At 33.5% G+C, this 23,243-nt stretch overlaps 1 protein-coding gene across 4 annotated transcripts in view; it reads left to right on the forward strand.

Moving 5' to 3' along the window:
• The window catches only part of scn5lab (sodium channel, voltage gated, type V-like, alpha b), a 267,011-nt gene that overhangs the window by 66,463 nt on the left and 177,305 nt on the right, over positions 1–23,243 (forward strand). For all 4 annotated transcript variants that reach the window (XM_073940500.1, XM_073940498.1, XM_073940499.1 and 1 more), the window contains 2 exon segments: positions 8,071–8,160; positions 14,736–14,864. In XM_073940500.1, the coding sequence (XP_073796601.1) occupies positions 8,071–8,160; positions 14,736–14,864 (219 nt within the window).

A 23,243-nucleotide genomic window follows, 5' to 3' on the forward strand; every position in this document is an offset into this window, starting at 1 on the left:
CGGAAGCGTCAGCCAATCAGATCGCTGTATGCAAATACACCAGCTCAGACAGTGGCCTATTGCTGACTGAATTTCATTGGCTGACGCTTCTATGACGATCGTTTCAGCTCCAACTTCAGACACGCCCTCTGTCAAGCGTTGACGCTGAAGCCCCGTGTGAATAGGGCGTTAGAGTGGGGCTATCAGTCCTTTAGGGCAGGGCTATCAGTTCTTAAGGGTGGGGCTTTTAGTTTTTTAAGGCTGGGCAATGAATCATTTAGGGTGGTGATATCAGTCTTCTAGGGCAGGTGTATCAGTGCCTTTAGGGCTGGACTATCAGTCCTTTAAAACAGGCCAATCAGAGTTTTAGTGCAGTACTATCAATCCTTTAGGGCGGGGCTATCAATCCTCTAGAGGGCGTGGCTATCAGTGCCTTTAGAGCAAAGTTATGGATCTTTTAATGCAGGGCTATCAGATTTTTAGGCAGTGCTATCAATCCTTTAGGGCGGGGCTATCAGTCCTCTAGAGGGTGGGGCAATCAGTCATCTAGGACGGGGCTATCAGTCCTCTAGGGAGGGACTATCAGTATTTTAGAGCGTGGCTGTCAGTTCTGTAGGGCAGAGCTATCCATCTTCTAAGGCGGGACTATCAGTTTCTAGGGTGGTGCCATCTATCTTTTAGGGCAAGGCTATCAGTTCTTTTGAGGCAGAGGCAATCAGTCATCTAGGGCGGAGCTATCAGTTCTCCTATGGAGGGGCTGTCAATCCTTTAAGGGTGGGGCTATCAGTCCTTTAGGGAGGGGATATCAGTCTTTTACTGCAGAGCTATCTGTCCTGTTGGGTGGGGCTATTGGTTTTGTAGGGTGCAGCTATCTGTCTTCTGGGGCAGGACTATCAGTCATTTAGGCCGGGGCTATCAGTTCTGTAGGGCAGAGCTATCATTTTTTTAGGAAGAGGCTATCACTTCTGTAGGGTGGCGCTATCAGTCCTCTAGAGTGAGGCTTTCATTTCTTTAAGGCGAAGCTATCATTCCTCTAGGGCGGGGCTTTCATTTCTTCAGGGCGGAGCTATCATTGCCCTAGGGTGGGGCTTTAATTTCTTTATTCCGGAGCTATCAGTCCGCTAGAGGGAGGGGCTATCACTTCTGTAGGGTGGAGCTATCAGTCCTCTAGAGTGGGGCTTTTATTTCTTTAGGGCGGAGCTATTAGTCCGCTAGAGGGTGGAGCTATCAGTTCTGTAGGGCGGAGCTATTAGTCCTCTAGGGGGCAGCTTTCATTTCTGTTGGGCGGAGCTATCAGTCCTCTTGGGTGAGGCTTTCATTTCTATAGGGCGGAGCCATCAGTTCTCCGGGGCAGGGCTATTATTGATTAAGGGCGGGGTTATGGGTGTCTCATTTCTGCTTTTGAATTCGGACATTGATCAATCTGCACCATCCCCCGTTTTTTTCTCTCATTTCAGGACCCTTTCAAGTATATGTACAACACTAAAGAGAAAAAAGTACAATCTCAACCTTCTTTTTTTATATTGACCAAAGCATAACATTGAGTCTAAAGCTGAACGCTGAGGAGTGTACAGTTTAAAACAGCAGCAGTGCGTGTTGTCAGGGTCTGACATTCAGACTATGGCACGTATGAGCGCTGCTCAACAAAGCCAAGTTCAGATGTCTGTGTTTTCCCAAAGCTCCATCCGGCTATAAATAGTGTCCCGGCCGGCTGGAGGTGTTCAGGAGTGCTGGGCTGCGGACACTTTGCTGTGGTGTTGATAAGCAGGTGAACAGGGTTGCGCTGGAGGTGTCGGTCTGTTCGACTGCGTCTCCCTTCACCTCACACCCCATTTAGGGTCCGACAGGCCGCCGCACATCCAGACCACTTATACCAGTCTGATAGAGAGATGCTCATACTGTTCATACTGGTGCTGGATCAAACCTGTAGAGCTCAGTCATGCCGCCAGATGCTTTATTGAATATAAACATAAAATCACACGGTGGAAAAATGTATATTGTGTTTATCAGTTTTACATTATTAGAGTTTTCTTCTCCAACTCAAAATAATAATTTACTACATCTATCTATCTATCTATCTATCTATCTATCTATCTATCTATCTATCTATCTATCTATCTATCTATCTATCTATCTATCTATCTATCTATCTATCTTTCTATCTATCTATCTATCTGTCTATCTGTCTATCTGTCTGTCTGTCTGTCTGTCTGTCTGTCTGTCTGTCTGTCTGTCTGTCTGTCTGTCTGTCCGTCTGTCCGTCTGTCCGTCTGTCCGTCTGTCCGTCCGTCTGTCCGTCTGTCCGTCTGTCCGTCCGTCCGTCCGTCCGTCCGTCCGTCCGTCCGTCCGTCCGTTCGTCCGTCCGTCCGTCCGTCCGTCCGTTCGTCCGTCCGTCCGTCCGTCTATATTTCACTCTAATTGTATTTATTAAATCTATTATTTACTATTTATTTAATATAATCTTATTTTTTAATTTTATTTGATTGTTGATTTTATTCTAATTAAATTAAATATATGTCAAAGTTAATTAGGGTAACTTTAATTATTAGTTTATTAAGTTTTTTATTTATTGATTTAGTTATTTTTTGGTATTTTTATCCATGTTTTTAAAAGATTATATAAATTAAATAAAAAATATACTAAATTGATTTTATTTTATTTTATTTTATTATTTTATTCAATTTTATTTCATTTCATTTTATTTTATTTTATTTTATTTTATTTTATTTTATTTTATTTTATTTTATTTTATTTTGTTATTATTTTTTTTATTTTACTTTATTTTGTGGTTTTCAGAACCAGTGATTATTTTATTTTATTTTATTTTATTTTGTGGCTTTCAGAACCAGAGATTTTTTTTTGTTTGTTTTATTGGTTTCAGAAGCAGGGATATTTAATTTAATTTAATTTAATTTAATTTAATTTAATTTAATTTAATTTAATTTAGTTTAGTTTAGTTTAGTTTAATTTAATTTCATTTCATTTCATTTCATTTCATTTCATTTCATTTCATTTTACTTTACTTTGTGGTTTTCAGAATCAGGGATTGTTTTATTTAATTATATTTTGTGGTTTTCAGAACCAGGGATATTTATTTTATTTTATTTTATTTTATTTTATTTTATTTTATTTTATTTTATTTTATTTTATTATTTATTTATTTATTTATTTATTTATTTATTTATTTATTTATTTATTTATTTATTTATTTATTTATTTATTTATTTATTTATTTATTTATTTATTTATTCATTTATTTATTTATTTATTTATTTATTTATTTTATCATTACTTTTATTTAACTTTTTAAAAATTGTTCCCCCTACATGTGTGTAAGTCTGAGCGGCTCTGTACTGAAGTGCACTATAGCTGCTGGAGTGTGTGTGTATGTGTGTGTGTGTGTGTTAAACAGCACGTGTCCACCTGTGGCGACTTGCATGCATTTACACGATGCATTGGAGCGGCTCAAAGTGTTCAGTTTTCAGGCTCCCCTACACACACGGCAAAAACATCCGAACTAATAGCAGATTTCCCAGGAGAGCCGAAGCCAGGAAACACGTTTGATTAAACAGCGGCGGCACACGAGCGCATTGATGCTCCGCCGTCTGCAAACGCTCAAGTGATTGGGCTCATTAGAAAGAGCTGTAAATCAGAGAGAAAAACAGCGATCGGAGACTCCGGAGGCTTTTCCAGAGCTGACGGGACTCTGATTGTGATGTACAGTGAGTTCAGCTCTCCAGCACAGTCAAGAGATCAGCATCAAACTGCTTAAAATGATGAGCTATTTAAAGGCACACTGAGACCGTTTTTCTATTGTTGATATTTAAATGCACCAAAACAAACACAGATATAACCCTACAGTTTATTCAGTCGAATTACTTTTATTGTTATTTTATTTTATGTATTTTCTTAAAAGATCAACTTGTATTTTGATTTATTCATTCATTCATTTTCTATCAGCTTAGTGCCTTATTTATCAGAGGTCACAACAGCAGAATGAACCATACAATTTAATAGTATATAAATGTTTCTTATTTTATTTTATTTTATTTAAAAATAAATTTAATTTAATTTATTTAATTTAATTTAATTTAATTAAATTTTAGTCATTCATTTTTTTTTCGTAGGGGACACACTGGCACAGTAGGTAGTGCTGTCGCCTCACAGCAAGAAGGTCGCTGGTTCGAGCCTCGGCTCGGTCAGTTGGCATTTCTGTGTGGAGTTTGCATATTCTCCCTGCGTTCGCTTGGATGTTGTTGGGTACTCTGGTTTCCCCAACAAGTATAAAAACATGTGGTACAGATGAATTTAGTAAGCTTAATTGTCTGTAGTGTATGTGTGTGATAGAGTTTATGGATGTTTCCCAGAGATGGTTTGCGGCTGAAAGGGCATCCGCTGCATAAAAACGTGCTGGATAAGTTGGCGGTTCATTCCGCTGTGGCGAGCTTTGATTAATAAAGGGACTTAGCCGAAAAGAAAATAAATAAATGAATTTTCTTTTTGGCTTAGTCCCTTTATTATTCTGTGGTTGCCACAGCGGAATGAACCACCAACTTATCCAGCATGTTTTATGCAGCGGATGCCCTTCCAACCGCAACCCATCACTGGGAAACATCCATAAACTCTTTCACACACATACACTACAGACAATTAAGCTTACTAAATTCATCTGTACCACATGTTTTTATACTTGTTGGGGAAACCGGAGTACCCAACAACATCCAACATGCAAACTCCACACAGAAATGCCAACTGACTCAGCCGGGACTCAAACCAGTGACCTTCTTGCTGTAAGCTACTCACTGCGCCAACCGTGCCGGTTTTGTTTTGTTTTGTTTTATTATTTTATTATTTTATTTTATTTTGTTTTTTTTTGTTTTGTTTTGTTTTATTATTTTATTTTATTTTATTTTATTTTATTTTATTTTATTTTGTTTTGTTTTGTTTTGTTTTGTTTTATTATTTTATTTTGTTTTGTTTTGTTTTGTTTTGTTTTATTATTTTGTTTTGTTTTGTTTTGTTTTGTTTGTTTTGTTTTTTTATTTTATTTTATTTTATTTTATTGTCAAACTGTTTTAAACCACCAAACACTGTTTTTTCTTATTTTATTATCATTTTAATTTAATTTAATTTAAATTAAGCATTTAATTAATTTTAATTGTTTATCGTTCTCCCTGCGTTTTCTCTAGGTGCTTTGGTTTCCCCCACAGTCCAAAGATATGCGGTACAGGTCAATTATGTAGGCTAAATTGTTTGTAGTGTATGCATGTAAATGAGTGTGTATTAATGTTTCCCTGACATGGGTTGCAGCTGGAAGGGCATCGGCTGCGTAAAACATACTGTATGCTGGATAAGTTGGTGGTTCATTCTGCTGGGGCGACGCCAGAATAATAAAGGGACTAAGCCGAAAAGAAATATATATATATGTATGTATTTATATATATTTTTTAACTATATTCACAATCACGACTTGCTCTGAAAAAGCTAAAAAGACACAAGCGAATAATACATTTATAGAAGCGAAGAGCGAATCTTTCACCTTTTAACCATAATTGCGCTCATTATTGTCCATTTAAAAGTCATTGAGGATAAGATGAAACTGAGACATGCTGCCTATCAATCCGTCACCACCATCACAAGTAAAATTAGAAACAATCTGAAGGTAAAAGTTCATTTAAAGGCGATGTGCGCTGAAGCATTTGATGTTGGCTGAAGCTGTGGGCATAATTAGAGTGAATTACAATCATACACGGACACCTTTAAAGCACTAGAAGACCAAAATAAAACATTGTAGGTGTTCTTCATTAAAACACTGTACTTCCAGTCCCACGTTTCCTCAGCTCAGCTGTAATTTTCTGCGTCACACAGGAGAAAAAAGCAGCTGTCATTTACTGTTATGAGCTTTTAGACTTTCACAGCCCTGCGCTAATGAAACCCTGTCATGAACACGTCCGTCATTATGATATACTGTACTTACATGCGCTGGAGAAGTTTTCATCTCAACAATCTCTTACTCTTTATATGTTATATGTAAAACTGCTCATTAGGAAGCTTACAAAAGAGAAGTATACTTCAAGTTCATTCTATTAAGTGTACTTAAGTAATGTAGAAGTATACATGGAGTATTCTTAAATTATATTTCTGTCACTTATAGCATTTTTGTACTAGTTTACTTTGTACTAGTATAGTTCGTTTATTTGTACTAATATACTTTGTACTAGTATACTTCATATATTTATACTAGTACACATTGTACTAGTATACTTCATATAGTTGTACTAGTTTAATTCATGTATTTGTAATAGTATACTTTGCACTATACTACTTTGTAATAATATACTTCATATATTTGTACTAGTATCCTAGCACATTTTCTATTAGTATAGTTCATATATTTGTACTAGTATGCTTTGTACTAATATACTTTGTAAAAGTATACTTCATATATATTTGTACTAGTATACTAGCATACTCTGTACTAGTATACTTCATATAGGTGTACTAGTATACTTTGTAATCATATACTACACATGTTTGTACTAGTATACTAGCCTAATTGTTACTAGTATACTTTATATATTTAGACTAGTAAACTTTGTAATAGTATACTTCATATATTTATACTAGTATAGTTCACATATTTGTATTAGTACGCTTTGTACTAATACATTTTGTACTAGTATACTTCATATATTTATACTAGTGTACTTCACATATCTGTATTAGTATGCTTTGTACTAATACACTTTGTACTAGTATACTTCATGTATTTATACTAGTGTACTTCACATATCTGTATTAGTATGCTTTGTACTAATACACTTTGTACTAGTATACTTCATGTAGTTGTACTGGTTTAATTAATATATTTTTACTAGTATACTAGCAAACTTTGTACTTGTATACTTCACATATTTGTACTAATTTAATTCATGTATTGGTACTAGTATACTATGTAATCATATACTTCATATGTTTGAACTAATATACTAGCATAACTGTTACTAGTACACTTCATATATTCGTACTAGTACATTTTTGTGCCCGTATACTTCATATAGTTGTACTAGTTTAATTCATGTATTTGTAATAGTATACTTTGCACTATAATACTTTGTAATAATATACTTCATTTATTTGTACTAGTATGCTAGCACATTTTGTACTAGTATAGTTCAAATAATTATACTAGTATAGTTCATATATATAAACTAGTAAGTTTTGTACTAATATTCTTTGTAATAGTAAACTCCATAAAGTTGTACAAGTATACTTTGTCCTAGTACACTTTGTTCTGATATACTTTGTACTAGTATACTTCATATATTTGCACTAGTATACTTTATATAGTTGTACTGGTTTAATTCATGTATTTGTACTAGTATACTTTGTAATCATATACTTCATATGTTTGTACCAATATACTAGCATAATTGTTAATGGTATAATTAACATATTTGTACTAGTACACTTTGTAATAGTATACTTCATTTGTCAGAATTTTGTACTTGTATAGTTCATTTATTTTTACTAGTATACCAGTATACCATACTAGCACACTTTTTACTAGTATACTTCATATATTTATACTAGTATAGTTCACATATTTGTGCTAGTACGCTTTGTACTAATACACTTTGTACTAGTATACTTCATATAGTTGTACTAGTTTAATTCATATATTTTTACTAGTATACTAGCATACTTTGTACTAGTATAGTTCATATATTTATACTAGTATAGTTCACACATCTATCTATCTATCTATCTATCTATCTATCTATCTATCTATCTATCTATCTATCTATCTATCTATCTATCTATCTATCTATCTATCTATCTATCTATCTATCTATCTATCTATCTATCTATCTATCTATCTATCGTTCATATTAGAGTATCTATTGTCGTATTGATCTCTCTATCTATTGCTTTCAATCAAAAAGTCATGAACTGCTGTGAGATAGCATTGGAATTACTGTGAAATATGTCTTGATCTGTGTATATTATATATTTGTGCTGATGCTTTGAGCTACCGATAGCATGTTATATTTGAACTGGCGTTGAATCATTTTTCTTAACTTGTTCTACTTTATTCAGTCTTTTCATTATGTGCACTATTCTGACCAACTGTTGCTTCATGGCCATGTCTGAACCGGCGCAGTGGGCCAAATACGTGGAGTGAGTATCATCTGCTCTAATTCTTCTCCCATATCTTTTGTCCTTCCTCCTGAAGCTGTTACTGCGTCCTAATTCACATACTTATACTACGTTCTAATAATGTGTACTTTTTTGTTAAGAAATAGTACATACTTTTGAGTGTGCATCAGAAGAGAAGACAAACTTACTCATTAACGGATCATTCTGTTGCTTAGTTATGAGACCTGTCAATCATCTCAACACATCATCCACATTCTTTCATATTTAATAACCTACAATATTAGAGATTCAGCTGTGTATTAATCTGATATGCATGCGTGTTTGGATAATTGTGCATTCAGAAGATAAAGTCCAAACATGTCTTTATTAAAGCTGGCTAGATGTTATTAGATAATAATAATTATTTAAACGTTATTACCAAAGCCTTTCCACTTGACGGTTGGACTTGTGTGTCCGCCATGTTTGTAGTTTGTTTACATTTTTTTCTCAGAATTTGTAGTTCTGATAGAATTCACACAACACTTCTAAGAGAAATAGTTGAGCATCCGGGAGCTTTTGGCACACTCTTTTAAACATACTACAGTTTAGGACACTAATTCTATTACCAATACTATCTAGGACAGATAGTATGCGAATTGGGATGCAGCATCTCTCTCAGTGTGTTTTACCTCTGACCTCTGAAATGTTTGTTCTGATGTAAAGCTTTGCCAGGTGTTTGTTGGCTTGTCAACCTCAATTAGCAAGTAAGTTAATGACCATGACTCTGCTAATTGCACCTTTGCCATGCGGAATGAAATCATGGTATGGATGTCATGAAGCGACATAAACTGTTAGAGCAGCAGAAACTTTCATTAAAGGGAATGTTATTATTCTTATTAATATTATTGCTAATTCATCACAGTTATAATGGTTAGGAATTCTTTAATCAGTTTGTTTTTATGAAAAGAACATGGGTTAAATCTGTCTATCTATCTATCTATCTATCTATCTATCTATCTATCTATCTATCTATCTATCTATCTATCTATCTATCTATCTATCTATCTATCTATCTATCTATCTATCTATCTATCTATCTATCTATCTATCTATCTATCTATCTATCTATCTATCTATCTATCTTACTGTCTGTCTGTCGGTCTGTTTGTCTGTGTCTCCATCCATCCATCCATCCATCCATCCATCCATCCATCCATCCATCCATCCATCCATCCATCCATCATCTATCTATCCATCCATCCATCCATCCATCCATCCATCCATCCATCCATCCATCCATCCATCCATCGATCTATCCATCCATCCATCCATCCATCCATCCATCCATCCATCCATCCATCCATCCATCCATCCATCCATCATCTATCTATCTATCTATCTATCTATCTATCTATCTATCTATCTATCTATCTATCTATCTATCTATCTATCTATCTATCTATCTATCTATCTATCTATCATCTATCTATCTATCTATCTATCCATCCATCCATCCATCCATCCATCCATCCATCCTTCCATCCATCCATCCATCCATCCATCCATCCATCCATCGATCCATCCATCCATCCATCCATCCATCATCTATCTATCTATCTATCTATCTATCTATCTATCTATCTATCTATCTATCTATCTATCTATCTATCTATCTATCTATCTATCTATCTATCTATCTATCTATCTATCTATCTATCTATCTATCTATCTATCTATCTATCTATCTATCTATCTATCCATCCATCCATCCATCCATCCATCCATCATCTATCCATCCATCCATCCATCCATCCATCCATCCATCCATCCATCCATCCATCCATCCATCCATCCATCCATCCATCCATCCATCTATCTATCTATCTATCTATCTATCTATCTATCTATCTATCTATCTATCTATCTATCTATCTATCTATCTATCTATCTATCTATCTATCTATCTATCCATCCATCCATCCATCCATCCATCCATCATCTATCCATCCATCCATCCATCCATCCATCCATCCATCCATCCATCCATCCATCCATCCATCCATCCATCCATCCATCCATCCATCTATCTATCTATCTATCTATCTATCTATCTATCTATCTATCTATCTATCTATCTATCTATCTTACTGTCTGTCTGTCTGTCTGTCTGTCTGTTTGTCTGTGTCTCCATCCATCCATCCATCATCTATCCATCCATCCATCTATCCATCCATCCATCCATCCATCCATCCATCTATCTATCTATCTATCTATCTATCTATCTATCTATCTATCTATCTATCTATCTATCTATCTATCTATCTATCTATCTATCTATCTATCTATCTATCTATCTATCTATCTATCTATCTATCTATCTATCTATCTATCTATCTATCTATCTTACTGTCTGTCTGTCTGTCTGTCTGTTTGTCTGTGTCTCCATCCATCCATCCATCCATCCATCATCTATCCATTCATCCATCCATCCATCCATCCATCATCTATCCATCCATCCATCCATCCATCCATCCATCCATCCATCCATCCATCCATCCATCCATCCATCCATCCATCCATCCATCCATCCATCCATCATCTATCTATCTATCTATCTATCTATCTATCTATCTATCTATCTATCTATCTATCTATCTATCTATCTATCTATCTATCTATCTATCTATCTATCTATCTATCTATCTATCTATCTATCTGTCTGTCCATCGTTCTATCATTCTACCGTTCTATTGTTCTATTTATCTATAATTCTATCTATTATTCTATCGTTCTGTCTATTGTTCTTTAGTTTTGTTGTTCTGTCTTTGGCTTTCTATTGTTTTATCCCTCAGTCTCTATCGTTCAGTGTGTGTGTGTGTGTGTGTGTGTGTGTGTGTGTGCTTGTCGTGCTCCTGTATCTCCGTGTTTCTGCTTGTGTGTAGTCGTGCTCATGTGCAGCTCTAGCGTTCTAATCATCGTGCGTTCTGTCCGTCTGTCAGTCCGTCTGTCCGTTTTGATCTGCTTTTGTCTGTCCATCATCTCCAGCTTCAGTCAGAGCCGCAGCACCCCAGCAGAAGCGGATTTATCCCATGTTTCCGCTGTTTTCTCAGATGATTGTGGCCTGCAGTGTAAGTAACTGAGGCTTTAGCACGCAGACCTTTAATGAAGACCGGCATCTGTGGACGTTCTGCACCGTTTGAGCTCACATATGAAGCCGATCTCCAAATCTCCATGTGCAGAGGTGTTGCAGCATGTACAGAAGCATGCACAAAGCAACACCTGGTTTTATTTTCTATTTGTTTCAAGCCAGTGAGATGTCGTACCTCTCACCACCCTTTAGAGCAAACCCCGAGATCTATTATACGAGATTTGTAGATTTATAGTTGAAGTCAGAATGATTAGCCCCCATATTTCTAAACATGGTCGTTTTAATAAGTAATTTCTAAAAACCAATTTCAAGATACTAGTATTCAGTTTCAAGGGCCATTTAAAGGCTTGGTTTTTTAGTTTAATTAGGGCAAAGTTAAGGTAATTAGGCAAGTCATTAGCCCCTTTCACACATACAGACCTTTCTGGAAAATTGCCGGCAATTTTCCGGAAAGGTTGTATGTGTGAACAGGTCCTTTTTGAAAATACCGGTAAATTCGTTCTGGCTATTTTCCGGAAAGAGAAGTTGTAACATTACCGGCAATTTGCCGGAATGCTGCGCTGTGTGAATGCAGAAGCAAGATTGCCGTAATAAGCGCGTGCACGTCTAGAACGTGCTGACGTGAGACGTCTGCTTTAGCCAATCACAACAGTCAGTCGCATTTACGTCCGCGCGGTTTATGAGAATAAAAGCCTTTGAATATTTTTCCAGACACATTTAGCTGCTAGAAGTTAGTCAGATCTCGTTTATATGTTCTTCTTAATGCCAACTGTCTAAATAATCATCGATGAGATGCTTATGATAAGCCGTTGTTTGTTTACCTTCAAGCTTTGCGTGTGCCTGTGAAACAGCCTGTGAGCGCCTGCACACGCACATATTCACAATATTGATCATCCACATAGTTTCTAATTTAGTAAAATGTTTACAAATACAAGCGCAGCCGTTTAAAGCTCATTTGTGGTTAATGATGTCAGAATTTACTGGTATTTTGGAATGGATGTGTGAATGCTCTTTTCCGGAAAAATTCCGTAACGTCCTCGCCTGTGTGAACAACGCTTTTTTGAAAATACCGGTAAAGTCTTTCCGGAAATTTTCCAGATATTTCACTGTGTGAAAGGGGCTATTGTATAACAGTGGTTTGTTCTGTAGACAATCCAAATATTTCTTAAGGCGGCTAATAATATTGACCTTAAAATAGGTTTTGAAAAATTAAAAACTGCTTTTATTCCAGCTGAAATAAACAAATAATAATAAAAATATTTTATAGGAAATACTGTGAAAAATTCCTTGCTCTGTTGAACATCGTTTGGGAAATATTTGAGAAAAAGTAAAAATCACAGGAGGGCGATTAATTTTAACTTCAACTGTATGCATTACATACAGTGGCCGCATGATGTGTCTAAAGACTTTTGCCCACTTAAAATATTGATAATATCTTTGCATTGTATTAATGTAGTGCATATTACAGTAATATATCTGCAGGGTGTAATATTATAAATAATTAATAATTATATTTTATTAAAATAATTTTTCATTTTTGACCCAGCATATGAATAAAATAATACATTATGATTAATTAATTCATTCATTCATTCATTCATTCATTCATTCATTCATTGATTCATTCATTCATTATTTATTTATTTATTTATTTATTTATTTATTTATTTATTTATTTATTATTCATAGGAACTAGGCCAGAGGAAAATGAATGAATTAATGTATTTATTCAGTTATTTATTCATATATTTGACCAAGTCAAAGTAAAATAAATAAAAGAATGGGTTTATTCATTCATTTATTTGTTTATTCATTTATTCATGAGGGCTGAGTCAAAAGAGAATTAATGAATTTATTTATTTATTTATTCATTCATTCATTTATTCATGAGGGCTGAATCAAAAGAGAATGAATGAATTTATTTATTTATGTATTCATTTATTCATGAGGGCTAAGTCAAAGGACAATGAATGATTTTATTTATTAATTTTTTATATTATTAATTGATTTATAGGGGCTAAGTCAAATGGATGAATGAATTTATTTATTTATTCAGTTTATTTATTTATTTATTTATTCATTCATTTATTCATTCATGAGGGCTAAGTCAAAGGAGAATGAATAAATTCATTTATTCATTTATTTATAGGGGCTAAGTTAAAGGAGAATGAATGAATGAATTCATTTGTTCATTTATTTATTTATTCATTTATTCATAGGGACAAAGTGAAATTTTTGTTCAAATTTTTGTTCATAGCGAACAAGTCAAAGAAAAATGCATTTATTTATTTATTTATTTATTTATTTATTTATTTATTTATTTATTTATTTATTTATTTATTTATTTATTTATTTATTTATTTATTTATTTATTCATTTATTCATAAAGACTAAGTCAAAAGAAAATGAATTTATTTATTTAATTATTAATGTAATTGTTTATTTATTTATTTATTAGTTCATATATTCACCATGACTGAGTCAATGGAGAGTGAATGAAATTATTTATTTATTAATCATAGGGACTACGTCAAAGGAAAATGCATTTATTCAATTATTTATTTATTCATTCATTCATTTATTCATCAGCACTGAGTCAATAGAAAGTGAATGCATTTATCTATGCATTCATTTATTCATATGGATTAAGTCAAAGGAAAATTAATTAATTAATGTATTTATTTCTTAAAGAAATAAATCAATAAATAGTATTGATTTATTAAATTAAAAACATTAAAAGATTTGTTAAGTTAATCGATTCAATTATTTATTTTTTTATGCCATTAATTTATTCTTTTAAAGTACAATATTTATAAGTATGTCTAAATGCATTTTGTGGCCACTGTATGTTTGTAGAAGCATGTGCAGAGCTCATGAACAGGTCCAGACGGGATTCAAATTAAAATTCTAAGTTGCTTAAATGAAACTGAAAATTCGAACTTCAAAGCAGTGCATGCATAAAAATTAGTTTAGAACTCTTTTCAAATCTTCCTGGAATTCCGTAACTTCCTGTGTGGGACTGTTTGGTGGGAGAACAGAAGTAAAGGCAACACAATGAAGCCGATTGCACCAGTCCAAGATGTGATGAGAGGTACGATTACAAACACCCAAAGCAGATTTACACAGATACACTGAACTGAGTGAAACTAAATATAAATATATAGACGGAGAGAGAGAGAGAGAGAAAAAGAGCAATGCGAATGCTGCATCTGTCATCCACTGCTGGAGGCTGGACGGTCAACATGGATTTTAATGCTCATCCTGGTCTTGATGAGCTGTAGTTCATCAAGCGCGAGTGTTTGTCTTGTCATCATGTCACAAAAAAACTAAACACATCTGCTTCTGCACTGTGAATGTGCTTCTCATCTCTGTGTGCGCTCGTGATCTGTGTGTTTGGGATAATTCTCTGATTCCTGATTGTCTGAATGTTTGTTCGTCACTCCGTTCTCTCTCTCTCTTTAATGCACAGGTACACTTTCACTGGCATTTACACGTTCGAGTCGTTGATAAAGATCCTGGCGCGGGGTTTCTGCATCGGGCCCTTCACATTTCTGAGGGACCCCTGGAACTGGCTGGATTTCAGTGTGATTCTGATGGCGTAAGTACATATTATTAATGTGAATTCAACCCTTCACACTGTGTCCTAAAAACAAGCGACAAGCGACATGCAGTTTGCCTGTATACACCAAATGTGAGATGACAGAAACTTTTAAAGGGGACCAATTATGCAGAAATCCCTTTTTAAGGGGTTTGAACACAGCCTCTAATGGTCAAAGTTAATTAATTTTATTTTTATAATGATATAAAGAGTCTGCAGAAACACTTTGATTGAGATTCTCACTTTGTACGTGTCATCGGACAGGGAAAGCCCCGCCCACTAGTGCCCATCTCTCCCTCATTAGCATAAACAGCAGCCTTTATGAGAAGCAGCCGTCTTTTCATTAGCTATTAGAGTGTTCGAGCTGCTATAGTAATGTCTGCAGAGACTAAGATGATTATAGATGTGGAGTTTTAGATGAACAGCGACAGGAGCGGCATAGACTGAAGCACACATGCACACCTGATCAGCACTGACAACACACACACTGCTAATTTACATCTCTTACTATACTGACACATATGCATTTGTAGCTCCACCCTCTTTTAAATCTAATTTGCATTTAAAGCAACAGTCACCAAAACACCATGGCTGTTTATCAATACCAAGTACTTACGTTCTTGGAAGTTTAGATTTGCAGAGTGCAGACTAGGAAGAACGAACTCCCGAGGACGCGAGGACAAAAGTCGGGCATCTTCATATAGAATGGCAGTTTACTTTATAACGTCACTTAACTCACTATGGATTCATCGGTTTCACTGTACATTCAAAATAAAATGATTTAATTATATAAAGCACAGCCTTATAATTAATATTATAGTAATATTATAAACCTAATTTTTGTTTTAAGAAATGAAAACTTAAATCAATGTAAATGTAAAGTGAAATGTATTATTATACACAGACACGTGTCTTTTATAATCAGATTTAATAAACTACAATCGACATTATACAAGTATAAAGACGTACACAATAAGAAATAAAGATAGCGTTAAGCAATTTGGTAAACGAAGACAAACCTCGTACAACACAGTAACATATTTAAAGACAATTATTAAAGGTAACAAAATTACACTGACAAAATAATACACCTGAGAGCAAATAATAGATTTATTAGACCAAAAATTGTCTGTTAGATATACACAAGATGTATGAAACATCATGTTTTAACTACAATGGAGAGATGAGATCCAGCGGTACATCCGTGATGGACTGGCCGAAGTAAAGCTGCTCTCGGCGGGGGAGGTGATGACATCAGAGACACATTTTACATCTTGTAAAAAGAGGCATAATCGGTCCCCTTTAAATACCAGCCACCGCACTCTCAATGAAATGGCACGGTTTAGTACGAAGTCTGACTTTCAAACCATCTGCTAGTTATTTTATTTTCTAGATCTGAGGTGAACTATCTGCTGCTGCTTTCAGTATTACGGCAATACATGTCATGTCAAATGGTGTTCAAACGCATGTCAACACTGAATGAAGCACATAATCAGCAGCTGAGGTGATCATTGTGGTTGTAGTTTATGCTGCTGTTCAGCTGTGATGTGACATCAGAAACTGTTTAAATAAAAACGATTGCACATCTTTATCATGGATGGTTTAGACCAGGAATGCCCAAACCTTTTTTTTTTTTAATGAAGAACTAAACTTGATTGAGGGTGGTGGGCCAGAGGTAAATATACCAAACTGTAAAGTTGATTAAAAATGTAATTTCCTAATTTAAAATGATAATGTATTATATAATTTAATTAATGCTATAATTTATTACATTTAAATTACTTGTACTAACAGTATTATGAACATTTTTGCATATTTTATAATGATCATCTTACAATAAAAACACCAACAATCCCATCTATAACACTAAAAAATACACTTTGCCTTGATCCGCTTGCTGATCGCTTCTGCAATGTCTGCTCTCTGTATTTACAGTTTTTCTCAGTGACTTTGGTTCATTTCTCACAACACTATTTACATTAGCACAACAGTTCATGTATTTCTCAAAACAGTTAGTACAAACTGCAAAAGTTAGTTGATAACCTGCAAAAGCGCGTCACTTGCTCAAAATAGAGAGCTCGTTCCTCAAAAGCAAGTATTGATGTCAATGAAAGTGTCAGTGTCAGTGTGAACAAGATAGTCAAATGGCTTTGTCATGATTTCATTATGACAGTTTACTCTACATTTTTCCCAATGCAAAGAAGTCAGATTGTGGTGACACTTCCTGAAAATGCTCAAGACAGCAGTGTATACTATTTGCACAGCCATTTGAAAACTACAGTAAAGTTGGACATAAGTGCATCTAGTGAGGTATCTGACTACAAGACACTGAATATATGTGTTTCACATACACTTCCTTTGGGTAGAGCTGTGCACAACTGTAATTGCAGTACATATTGGAACTGAACCTACAACACACACAGCTCTGTAAATCATTAATGAAATTGTCCAATTTTGAAAACATTTTCAGAAAAAAAAGATTTAAATGTTTTAAAAAATTTGCTAGACAGATTTTGACAACTAGTTCAACATTTGTGTATGTAATGACTCAAGTAATGAAATGAGGGCTATTATTTTTATATGGAATGACGATTCAGCATTCACAAGTTTAGCTCATTTTGACTGACATAAGCAGATGATAATGTTATAAACAGCAGAGAGTTGTATGAAAGCAGTTGATGCATGTCCAAAAGCATTTGCATTGTGTTGGAAGGAATGGGAAACTGCTACTATGATGTGCACAAATGACTAACTGTTTTGAGAAATGCATGAACTGTTGTGAGAAATGCACCAAAGCCTCTGAGAAAAACGAATATATTATATATATTATTATAAACCATTATATAATGTGTTATATAATTTAATTAATACTATAATTTATCACATTTAAAATACTTTAATTGTATTATTTTTATATGTTTTTGCACATTTTATAATGAACATCTTACAATAACAAATATCAGCAATCCCATTTATAACACTAAAAATACACTTTGCCTTGATCCGCTTGCTGATTTCTTCTGCAATGTCTGCTCTCTGTATTTATTTATTTATTTATTTATTTATTTATTTATTTATTTATTTATTTTTTAATTTAATTTAATTTAATTTAATTTAGTTTTGTTTTGTTTTGTTTTGTTTTGTTTAATTTAATTTAATTTAATTTAATTTAATTTAATTTAATTTAATTTTATTTTATTTTATTTTATTTTATTTTATTAATTTTATTTTATTTTATTTTATTTTATTTTATTTTATTTTATTTTATTTTATTTTATTTTATTTTATTTTATCTATTCACAACATTTAATTAAAACATTTAATTTCAGCTGTTTTTGCAGCTCAACAGTTAAAAAACAAAAGTTATGCTAAATTATAAAAAGACAACCTCTGTTAAAGGCATTCCCCCCAAATTCCCCATCATCTCTCCCCCTCTTCTCAGATGGGATGGAGGGCCTAATCAAAGGTTACTGTGGACCAACTTTGCCCCACGGGCCCTAGTTTGGGGATGTCTGGTTTAGACAAAACTTCTTTTACATGAAAATGAAACCTTTTATTACGTGTCGCTGCGTCATGTCGATCAAGTCAAATCAAATCAAATCAAATTATTACATGGCTTTATACTTGATTCTGATTGGCCAATAATGGCATTCTGAAGTGTGTTATTCTCAGATCACAACTGATTATGCTAATAATATCCAGGTACTACCAATCATCTTGACGTTTAGTGAATATGTATTATTCATATATGTACAGTGCTCAGCATCATTAAGTACAGCTCATTTTGAAAATCAATATTTTTCTCAGTTTCTCAGTGAATATAGGCAATGTAATGTGGTGCAAAACAGATTTATTAAACAGATATATTTATTAAAATCAAAATTCAGTCAGCAAACATATTTAGAAATTAAAAGATAATACAATTAATTTAATTCAAGCTAAATATGGCAAAAATAATTTACAACCTGCAAAATTTCAACAAAATGTTTCCATTTTTAAATATTTTTCATATTAATAAACATATTAAACATAAACATATTAATTTGGCTGTACTAGTGTTTGGAGTGTTATCATCAGTTATTTTGTTGTTAGATTAGCTACAGATTTGGCTTCAACACTGACTCATCTAATGTATATGCGCAATATAATATTGTAGAGCTTCCTATTCAAACTATGAATTTAAAAGAGAGATTTGTGAGGGAGGGGTGTACTTATTTATTCTGAGCACTAAAGCACTACGGCTTATCTGTCACTCTGCTGTTTTTTGTCTATTTGGTACAAACTTGTGGTATAATATTAATAATAATGATAATAACAGATGATAGTACGCCACATTCACACTTTTAAAAAAGATCTGTAAAGGAAAGGTAAGGTAGAGCTTTGTTAAATTACAGAAAATAACTATTTCTTAAAATTACAAGCAAAAACTGTAAAAATACAGAATGGATCTGTGGAAAAGGATGTATTAAATTACAGTTTATTACTCTCGAATGTCAAATTACATCTTTCGGGTTTGATCACTGTACATTTACAGTTTTCTAAAATTGCTCTCAGTAAATTACTTTTAAGTTCAGTTAGTTCATGTGCACGGCTTTAAAATTGTTTAATAGTAAATTCAAAGCTATTATTCATTTTATTTACTACATTATCTAAAAAAGGCATTTATTACAGGCTAAAACAGTTGATTATTTGATCTTTTTTTTACATACAATTGTACAGTATCTTTCTACTTCAAAATGTTATGTTTAATTCAGTGTACTACGTGCTATTTCTTAAAAAAAAAGAAATTCAAAAAAAAAAAAAAAAAGATTCACTGTATAATGTCAATTTTTTAAAGTTGCAAATAAAACATTAATTATTTAGGTTTCCGGCTTGGTAAAAAAATCTATTTAGTTTTGCTAATCAAAAACAAACAAAAACAAATTTTGCTGCTTGACATCTTTGTTTCAGATTCAATTTCTAAAATGATAATAAATAATAAAAAAGTCTGTTATCTAAAATTACAGCAATTATAATTACTTGTAAAAACAACCCATTTAATTTACATACAGTGATAATCAAAATTATTCCTCCTGTGAAATCTTTAAATTGTACAAAATATTTTTTTTGCTTTAACACATTTCTAAACATAATAGTGTAGTAACTCATTTCTAATAACTGATTTATTTTCTCTTTGTCATGATGACAGCACATAATATTAGACTAGATGTTCTTCAAGACACTAGTATTCAGCTTACAGTGACATGTAAAGGCTTCACTAGATTAATTGGGGGTAAAGTTAGGGTAATTAGGCCAGTCATGGTATAACAGTGGTTTGTTCTGGACACAATCCAACACTAATATTGCTTAAGGGGTGAATAATATTGACCTTAAAAAGTGTTTATTCTAGCCGAAATAAAACAAATAAGACTTTCTCCAGAAGAAAAAAATGTTAAAGGAAATACTGTGAACAATTCCTGAATCGGTTCAACATCATTAGCAGGAGGGCGAATAATTTTGATGTCAACTGTATATATATATATATATATATATATATATATATATATATATATATATATTATAATGTTTTCCATAACATTCCATTCCTCTTACGCTAAGACTGTGTAATCTCCGCCCACCTGTAATCAGGACTCCTCCTGATTGGCTGCTCTCAGACACAGAGATAATGAACCCATAAAGACACTGTTGTTATTATTTTCAATAATAGGCTGTAATAATCTAATCTCAGGCGCTGAAAAGGGCTCCATATTACAGATGAATAGTGCTGAGAGCTTGTGAAGTGGAGTGTGAGCGCTTTACCCTGTCCTTCACCCTGCTCCTAAAACACACACAGTAATGTCATTTACACCATTCACTGCTGCTTTACTGTAATAGAAAACCTCACACCGCAGTAAAGCTGTATTGAGATAATTCTGGACGTTACAGTTAAAGTAAAAATTAATCGCCCAATTCAAATATTTCCTAAATGATGTTGAACAGATTCAGGAATTTTTCACAGTATTTCCTATGATATTTGTTCTTCTGGAGAAAGTCTTATTTGTTTTATTTCGGCTAGAATAAAAGCAGTTTTAATTATTTTAAAGCCATTTTAAGGTCAATATTATTAGCCCCCTTAAGCAATATTAGTTTTGATTGACTCCAGAACAAACCACTGTTATACAATGACTTGCCTAATTAACTTTACCCTAATTAATCTAGTTAAGTCTTAAAATGTCACTTTAAGCTGAATATTAGTGTCTTAAAGAATATCTAGTCTAATATTATGTGCTGTCATCATGGCAAAGAGAAAAGAAATCAGTTATTATTTGTTGATTTATTTTCCTTCGGCTTAGTCCCTTTTTTCATCAGGGGTTGCCACAGTGGAATGAACCACCAACTATTCCAACATATGTTTTATGCAGCGGATGCCCTTGCAGCTGCAACCCAGTTCTAGGAAACACCCATACACATTCATTCACACTCACACTCATACACTACAGCCAATTTATTTCATCAGTTCGCCAGAAGCAAATGTGTTGACATGAGGAAACCCATGCCAACACGGGGAGAGCATTCAAACTCCACACAGAAATGCCAACTGGCCCAGCTGGGACTCGAACCAAAGACCTTCTTACTGTGAGGCCACAGTGCTAACCACTAAGCCACCGTGCCGCCCCCTAATATGTTATTATTATTATTATTATTATTATTATTATTATTATTATTACTTATTTATTTATTTATTTATTTATTTATTTGTTTGTTTGTTTGTTTGTTTGTTTGTTTGTTTGTTTGTTTGTTTGTTTGTTTGTTTGTTTGTTTAATTATTTATTTATTTATTTTTTAATACACCATAAACCTACTTGTTACTTAACTTTTTTGATAATTGGAATATAATGATTTTGGAATATTTCTGTTTAACGTAAAGAAAAGTTTTTCAACACATTTCTAATCATAATAGTTTAATAACTCATTTCTAATAACTGATTTCTTGTATCTTTGCCAGGATGACAGCCAGGGACATTGCTAGACCTAAAGCTCTACTGGGCCAGGCCCTATCAAAAGCAACAACAATAGGGCCTATATATACAGTTAAAGTCAGAATTATTAGCCCCTTTTTTAAATATTTCCTAAATGATGTTTAACAGAGCAAGGACATTTTCACAGTGTGTCTGATAATGTTTTTTCTTCTGAAAAAAAGTCTGATTTGATTTATTTTGATTAGATTAAAAGCAATTTTCGATTTTTTAAACACCATTTTAAGGTCAATATTATTAGCCCCTTTAAGCAATTTTTTTCTGACAATCTACAGATCAAACCACAGTTTTACAATAACTTGCCTGATTACCCTAACCTGCCTAGTTACCCTAATTACCCTAGTTAAGCCTTTAAATGTCACTTCAAGCTGTATAGAAGTGTCTTGAAGAATATCTAGTCTAATATTATTTACTGTCATCATTCATTCATCCTTTATATATATAGGAAATATTTTGAATGAACAATAATTTTATTTGAATGAAATTCTATAGAATACAAAAAATATTTTTATAAAAGTTTTATAGAGTTATCTTTTAGACTTGACACATGGCCGAGAATTAGGTTTATTAAGTCTTACTGTACCTCCCGACTTCTTTTTACTTCATACAAAGAATCCATCAGGAGGTGTGCTTAGCAGCATCACCATCACATTATCTAAACTTTAGTTTTGTGGGTGCCGTCACCTCTGCATAAAAGGCTGTTGCGCCGGTTTCACAACCCATGAGCGGCCTGTGAGCAGCAAGTACTTTTTTCGGCATGCATGTTAACAACCGGGACTCGCACGTGGGTAGGGTTTTCTGCACACATGAGATGCGTCAGTTTGCTTTTTGATTAAACTTGCTTTTGCCAGTGTTGGTTTGGTTCCACATAGAGAATAATGTCTTTATTCCTGGATTACTACTCTTAATAAACACACTTTGCGAAGGAAGCAAATCATATCTGAAAGCATTTACTGGGGCACTAGCGATTTTTAGTTAATTGGGTTTAGCGACGCCCTTATGACAGCACATAATATTAGACTAGATATTCTTCAAGACACTAGTATTCATCTTAAAGGCTTTTAAAGGCTTCACTAGGGTAATTAAGGTAAAGTTAGGGTAATTAGGCAAGTCATTGTATAACAGTGGTTTGTTTTGGACACAATCCAACACTAATATTGCTGAAGGGGGCTAATAATATTGACCTTAAAATAGCTTTAAAACAATAAAAACCTGTTTTTATTCTAGCCAAAATAAAACAAATAAGACTTTCGCCAGAAGAACAAATATAAGAGGAAATACTGTGAAAAATTCTGAATCTGTTTAACATCATTTGGGAAATATTTCACAGGAGGGCGAATCATTGTGACTGTATAAGCAGAAT

The sequence above is a fragment of the Danio rerio genome, chromosome 24, assembly GCF_049306965.1.
Source record: "Danio rerio strain Tuebingen ecotype United States chromosome 24, GRCz12tu, whole genome shotgun sequence".
Lineage (NCBI taxonomy): Eukaryota > Metazoa > Chordata > Actinopteri > Cypriniformes > Danionidae > Danio > Danio rerio.